This window comes from Entelurus aequoreus, linkage group LG19 (genome assembly GCF_033978785.1).
Source record: "Entelurus aequoreus isolate RoL-2023_Sb linkage group LG19, RoL_Eaeq_v1.1, whole genome shotgun sequence".
NCBI classification, from domain to species: Eukaryota; Metazoa; Chordata; class Actinopteri; order Syngnathiformes; family Syngnathidae; genus Entelurus; species Entelurus aequoreus.
Window position 1 is genome coordinate 42,339,251 of NC_084749.1, and position 6,786 is coordinate 42,346,036.

General features: G+C 39.2%; 1 protein-coding gene across 2 annotated transcripts; it reads left to right on the forward strand.

Annotated features, from left to right (window-relative positions):
* The first annotated feature begins 392 nt into the window (after positions 1–392).
* LOC133634935 (regulator of G-protein signaling 21-like) lies at positions 393–6,182 on the forward strand. Of its 2 annotated transcripts, none has more exons than XM_062027589.1 (5): positions 393–844; positions 1,059–1,118; positions 1,398–1,462; positions 4,018–4,184; positions 5,468–6,182. In XM_062027589.1, exons 1-5 carry the CDS (start codon positions 768–770, stop codon positions 5,654–5,656), a joined length of 558 nt encoding a protein of 185 aa, XP_061883573.1. In that variant the 5' UTR covers positions 393–767; the 3' UTR covers positions 5,657–6,182. The 2 variants fall into 2 exon arrangements, with proteins under 2 accessions (XP_061883573.1, XP_061883574.1); XM_062027590.1 differs by having other exon boundaries at positions 1,401–1,462.
* The last annotated feature ends 604 nt before the right edge of the window (positions 6,183–6,786 follow it).

Below are 6,786 nucleotides of genomic sequence, written 5' to 3' on the forward strand. Positions count from 1 at the left end.
TGTTTTTAATCCTTCTTTGTGGGGACATTGTTGATTGTCATGTCATGTTCGGATGTGCGTTGTGGACGCCCGTCTTTGCTCCACAGTAAGTCTTTGCTGTCGTCCAGCATTCTGTTTTTGTTTACTTTGTAGCCAGTTCAGTTTTAGTTTCGTTCTGCACAGCCTTCCCCAAGCTTCAATACCTTTTTTAGTTGCATTTACCTTTTGTTTATTTTTGGTTTAAGCATTAAACACCTTTTTACCTGCACCCTGCCTCCCGCTGTTTCCGACATCTACAAAGCAATTAGCTACGGGCTACCACTTACTGATATGGAAAAGTATAACATGGTTACCCTGCCGAGCTCTAGACAGTACCGACAGTCAACAAGCATTTATCAGCCGATAATATCGGCAGTCCGATATTATCGGACATCTCTAATGCAAAGGTCACAATTTGCCTATCAGAGTCCGTCATTTGCATCTGGTCCGCCGACCAAAAGTAATGTCAACCCTGCGTGCTTTTGGCCGTGAAATGGAGCAAAGGCATCGGGGTAGAACGCTGCAAAGTATGACTTCATGTGGTTTTGGAGAGGGGAAACAGGAGGAGGCGGAGGAAAGGGTGCTTCCTCTTCCAGTCCGGGGGCTGAGCTGCTGATGCGTCCCAGCAGCCTATAGCAACGGGAGACCTCGGTATAAAAAGGAAGCCGGGTTCAGGGAACCCTCTGAAGTATCTCTCAGCTGCAGCATGACAAGGACCGAGGTCCTGAGAGTGTGGACCTAACAAAACGATGCCCAGCCTAATTATCCAACCAGTCGCACAGCACTTCATCATGGACAGAGATGACAAGAAGAGAAACAAGAACATGTGAGTCAAAACTTCTATTTGTTGTCTTCTTAGGGTCAGACATAACACGTGGTGGTATGTTCTAAAAATAATCAAACTCATTAACATTTTCTATTCTAGGTATGCGTTTAATAACATGCCCCACGTTCTCCGACTGATTCACTTTCAAACTAATTTCACTAGAGTAAATCCAGAAGGGATATATATATTCATGATTGTCTTTATCTCTGCACAGCGGAAAAAACTTTATGTGCCGTCTCCAGTGCATGTTCTCACATTCATCCAGCTCTGAGAGGTAAGGAGATTTATTGAGTGTTTTGCATAGATTTTAGTTTCCATTTCCATCTATGGCCGTATGGAAGGATTCAAAATGAACTATGCACTGTGTTTGCTTTGGCAGAGCATGCTCACCCTCATGCCCCACCGTTTGATATTTGTCTATGGATTTTTAGCAACAAAGTCATCCGCTGTTCTTTGAGGAGCCACAAATGTTTTTTAGTAGTCAGCTGATCCATCAAAATACCCAAATATGATTGCAGCTGAGTAACAGTAACGTGTTCTCTCTCTCTCTCAGCAGGCTAACTTTAGAAGATACCCAACAATGGTCACAGTCTTTGGAAAGGCTTCTCGACTCTAAATGTAGGTTGGCATTCTGACAGAATGAAGTTACCCTATTTTCCGGACTATAGGGCGCACCGGATTATAAGGCGCACTGCCGATGAATGGTCTTTTTTCGATCTTTTTGTGTGTAATGGTGGTTCTTTGGTCAAAATGTTGCATAGATTATGTTTTACAGATCGCTTTCTGACAGTCGCTTCCGGATGCGCCGTTTTGAGGGCGGTCTTATTTACGTGGCTCACCTTCGGCAGCGTCTTCTCCCCGTCATCTTTGTTGTAGCGGTGTAGCGTGCAAGGACGGGAGTGGAAGAAGTGTCAAAAGATGGAGCTAACTGTTTTAATGACGTTCTGACTTTAAATCAATCAATAACGGAGCAGCGTCTCCTCATCCGGAAACGACAACAAGTCCCGTGAAAAAGCGTCTGACCGGAACTCTAATAACTAAAGTTCCTTGGGTGGATAATATAACCTACTACACCGGTATATTTTAGCGCTTTCATGGCGAGTTTACTGACAGATATAAGTAAGAACTTAACACTACTTTATATTAGAAATGGCAACAGTGCAGAATGAATGTCACATAACAAGAAGATAACTATTTTAATGACATTCAGACTTTACTTCAATCAATAAAGGAGCAGCGTCTCCTCATCCGGAAACAACAACAAGGTCGGAAATGTGTCCCATGAAAAAACGTCCGACCGAAAACTCTAATAACTAAGGTTTCTTGGGTGAATAATGTAAACTCACTACACCGGTATGTTTTAGCGCTTTCATGGCGAGTTTACTGACAGATATAAGTAAGAACTTAACACTACTTTATATTAGAAATGGCAACAGTGCAGAATGAATGTCACATAACAAGAAGATAACTATTTTAATGACATTCAGACTTTACTTCAATCAATAACGGAGCAGCGTCTCCTCATCCGGAAACAACAACAAGGCCGGAAATGTGTCCTGTGAAAAACCGTCCGACCGTAACTCTAATAACTAAAGTTCCTTGGGTGAATAATGTAAACTTACTACACCGGTATGTTTTAGCGCTTCCATGGGGAGTTTACTGACAGATATAAGTAAGAACTTTACACTACTTTATATTAGAAATGGCAACAGCGGACGATGATAAATAATAATGATAAATGGGTTATACTTGTATAGCGCTTTTCTACCTTCAAGGTACTCAAAGCGCTTTGACAGTATTTCCACATTCACCCATTCACACACACATTCACACACTGATGGCGGGAGCTGCCATGCAAGGCGCTAACCAGCAGCCATCAGGAGCAAGGGTGAAGTGTCTTGCCCAAGGACACAACGGACGTGACTAGGATGGTAGAAGGTGGGGATTGAACCCCAGTAACCAGCAACCCTCCGATTGCTGGCACGGCCACTCTACCAACTTCGCCACGCCGCTGAATGTCCCATAACAAAAAGATAACTGTTTTAATGACATTCAGACTTTACTTAAATCAATAACGGAGCAGCATCTCCTCATCCGGAAACAACAACAAGGCCGGAAATGTGTTCTGTGAAAAAACGTCCGACCAAAAACTCTAATAACTAAAGTTCCTTGGGTGAATAATGTAAACTCACTACACCGGTATGTTTTAGAGCTTCCATGGCAAGTTTACTGACGGATATAAGTAAGAACTTTACACTACTTTATATTAGAAATGGCAATCGTGCAGGATGAATGTCCCATAACAAGAAGATAACTATTTTAATGACATTCAGACTTTACTTCAATCAATAACGGAGCAGCATCTCCTCATCCGGAAACAACAACAAGGCCGGAAATGTGTTCTGTGAAAAAACGTCCGACCGAAAACTCTAATAACTAAAGTTCCTTGGGTGAATAATGTAAACTCACTATACCGGTATGTTTTAGCGCTTCCATGGTGAGTTCACTGACGGATACAAGTAAGAACTTTACACTACTTTATATTAGAAATGGCAACAGCGGAGGATGAATGTCACATAACAAGAAGATAGAGAAAAAAAATAAGCCTATCGACTACCGTCGGTACAGACTACAAAGGCGGACACGTACAATTTTTCAGGATATATGCAGATCCCAAATACAGATCAGCAGGTACCAGAAGGTAAGAAAAGTTGCTTTTGCATAATATCGCGAAACAAAACGGCAGATAATATGTCTTACCTTATACACACACCATATTAATACTCGTATGTTTAATGCGCCGACAATCCATCAAGCGGTGTGGCTTCATAGCTTACCAAAGTCGTACTGAAACATTTTAATAGATTTTTGAGCGCCGTGTGTAATGTTCTATATTTTCAATGGAACATACACAATGTTGGTGTTGTTTACTTGAGTCATATTGCCATCATAAAATTGCTTCGAGGAAACCCAGAATTATTCCGTACATTAGGTGCATTGGGTTATTAGGCGCACTGTCAAGCTTTGAGGAAGAAAAATGATTTTAAGTGCGCCTTATAGTCCGGAAAATATGGTAGTAAGAATAAGCATTTACTGTGCGTGTTAAGGGGGTTTGGAACCAAAGAAAATACATCTTAATTAGTCTGATATTGTCTTTTCTTTCTTCACCTTAGATGGTTTGGCGGCGTTTCGCAACTTCCTGAAGTCTGAATACAGCGATGAGAACATCGAGTTTTGGCTCGTCTGCGAGGACTACAAAAAGATCAAGTCTTCGTTCCGGATGTCATCGAAAGCCAAGAAGATTTACGAACAGTTTATCAAAGCCGAATCGCCAAAAGAGGTACGTTGACGAAAGCTTGTTAGTACTGGAAACCATTCAAGCACTGATTCTGTCGCTCTTTTACAAAACATTTTTTAGCATATTGTAAAAATGTACACTTTGGTCCTGAATTCAGAATCTTCAAGCCAAAATGGCTGAATAAACTCAAATTATAAGTACTTCCGTAGTATTGGCCACTAATGGAGATCAAACCATTTACAGCGTGCTGTTCAGTATCGTCGCCACTGATTGGCTCAGCATCAGGAAGCATTATCATATTGGATTAAAAGAGTCCTAAATTCCAGGACCATTGAAACTAGAGATGTCCGATAATATCGGACGGCCGATATTATTAAAGATTAAAGATTAAAGTACCAATGATTGTCACACACACACTAGATGTGGTGAAATTTGTCCTCTGTATTTGTCCCATCCCCTTGGGGAGCAGTGGGCAGCAGCGGCGCCGCGCCCGGGAATCATTTTGGTGATTTAACCCCCAACTCCAACCCTTTGTTGCTGAGTGCCAAGCTCGGACGATAAATGCTTTAAAATGTGATATCGGAAATTAGCGGTATCGGTTTGTCAGGTTCAAACACTGATGACATTTATTAAACAAGACAAGAAGCAAAGAATCAAACACAGACAGAATTCAATTTGGACTCAATTGAGGAAAGACGCCGGGACACTGTACTCTTGTACAATATCCAGCACGCTCTGGCGAAAGATTGTACAACTCCTCCTTTATTAGACTTTTTTCTGACCACATGACCACAGCTGCTTCCAAAAGGGAAGGGGGTTGTAAACAGCGGTGCCTTTGGTTACAGAACAGTTCAAAAGAAAAGGTCGTAAACGCTTCACAGAAAAGGTCGTAAACGAGTTCAAAAAGAGGTTCGTAAAACAGTTCAAAAAGAGGTCGCCTGGTGGGGACTCCGGTTCTGCCTCTTCTTCGCTTCTACAGTCCTTGGGAAAGACAATATCTTTCTGTTTGATTCTAATACATAAAAGACACAGGAACACCTTCATCTTGCTTCCCCCCCTACACAGTGGAGTTTTACGAGCCTTACTCTTGGTAGGTTTCAAAGACAGCCTTTTGTCTTCTTGCCGGGCACTCAATGTAACACAAAGTTTTTTGTGATAACTTAGAAACAATTATTCTAACATTGTTAATTCCACGACTGTATATATCGGTATCGGTTGATATCGGAATCGGTAATTAAGAGTAGGACAATATTGGAATATCGGATATCGGCAAAAAAGCCATTATCGGACATCTCTAATGACAACTAATCCATGCTTCATTCCAGATAAACATTGACTATCACACTCGAGAGCAAATCAAAAGAAGCGTCAAGAACCCCACCCTCTACTGCTTCGACGACGCCCAGAAGATGGTTTATGGACTGATGGAAAGAGACTCGTACCCACGGTTTCTACGCTCGGACATTTACAGGACTCTCCTCGAAAACCTTTCTGCCGACGTCACAAAAGTATGAAAGCAAAGGGGACGCCAATGGATATAAAACTCAGGACTGGAATGTTTGAGCCGATTCAGCAAGGAGGACTAGTAACGTTGGAGGAAAAGAGGGGTCAAGGAGCTTGTCTCATGGACAGGAACGGACGCCCTTGGAGTCGTCACGGAACCCTCAAGTCATGGAAGGATCCCCACAATAGCAACGTGCACCTTTTTGGCTATTCAGTGGCCAAATCCGGCCTAAGAATGTCACCAGCCCCCAAAAGTAGTTAAAAACTTTGGAGAGCCATTTTTGCAACAAATTAAATAGAAAAAAAACCCAGTAGAGCACTCATGTAGTAGAGAGAAAGTTGGAGCAGTGTAAACACATTGGCATATTGACATTGTACCGCCTAACTGCAGAGGACATAACACGGCTATTTTATGTTTCAGTAATGTGTAACTCTGACAGAGGGAATAGACCAGGGGTGTCCAAACGTTTTGACTGGGGGGCTTGAAAAAATTTGGCCGGGGGCCGAAAGTCAACTGCATGCAAAGTAACGTGTATATATGTATAAATATGTATATATAGCTATATATATATATATATATATATATATATATATATATATATATATATATATATATATATATATATATATATATATATATATATATATATATATATATATATAGCTATATATATATATATATATATGTATATATATAGCTATATATATATATATATATATATATATATATATATATATATATATATATATATATATATATATATATATATATATATATATATATATATATATATATATAGCTATATATAGATCTATATATATCTATATATATAAATATATATATATATATATAGATATATAGATATGTATACATATCTATATATATATATATATATATATATATATATATATATAGATATTTATACATATCTATATATATATATATATATATATATATATATATATATATATATATATATATATATATATATATATATATATATATATATATATATATATATATATATGTATATATACACTACCGTTCAAAAGTTTGGGGTCACATTGAAATGTCCTTATTTTTGAAGGAAAAGCACTGTACTTTTCAATGAAGATAACTTTAAACTAGTCTTAACTTTAA

What these genes read in the sequence shown, in the direction of transcription:
- LOC133634935 (XM_062027589.1), top strand. Translation starts at nt 768, where the DNA reads ATGCCCAGCCTAATTATCCAACCAGTCGCACAGCACTTCATCATGGAC. An exon ending in AAGGCTTCTCGACTCTAAAT is followed by an intron (nt 1,463 to 4,017) that starts GTAGGTTGGCAT and finishes TCTTCACCTTAG; the next exon opens with ATGGTTTGGCGGCGTTTCGC. An exon ending in AAGCCGAATCGCCAAAAGAG is followed by an intron (nt 4,185 to 5,467) that starts GTACGTTGACGA and finishes GCTTCATTCCAG; the next exon opens with ATAAACATTGACTATCACAC.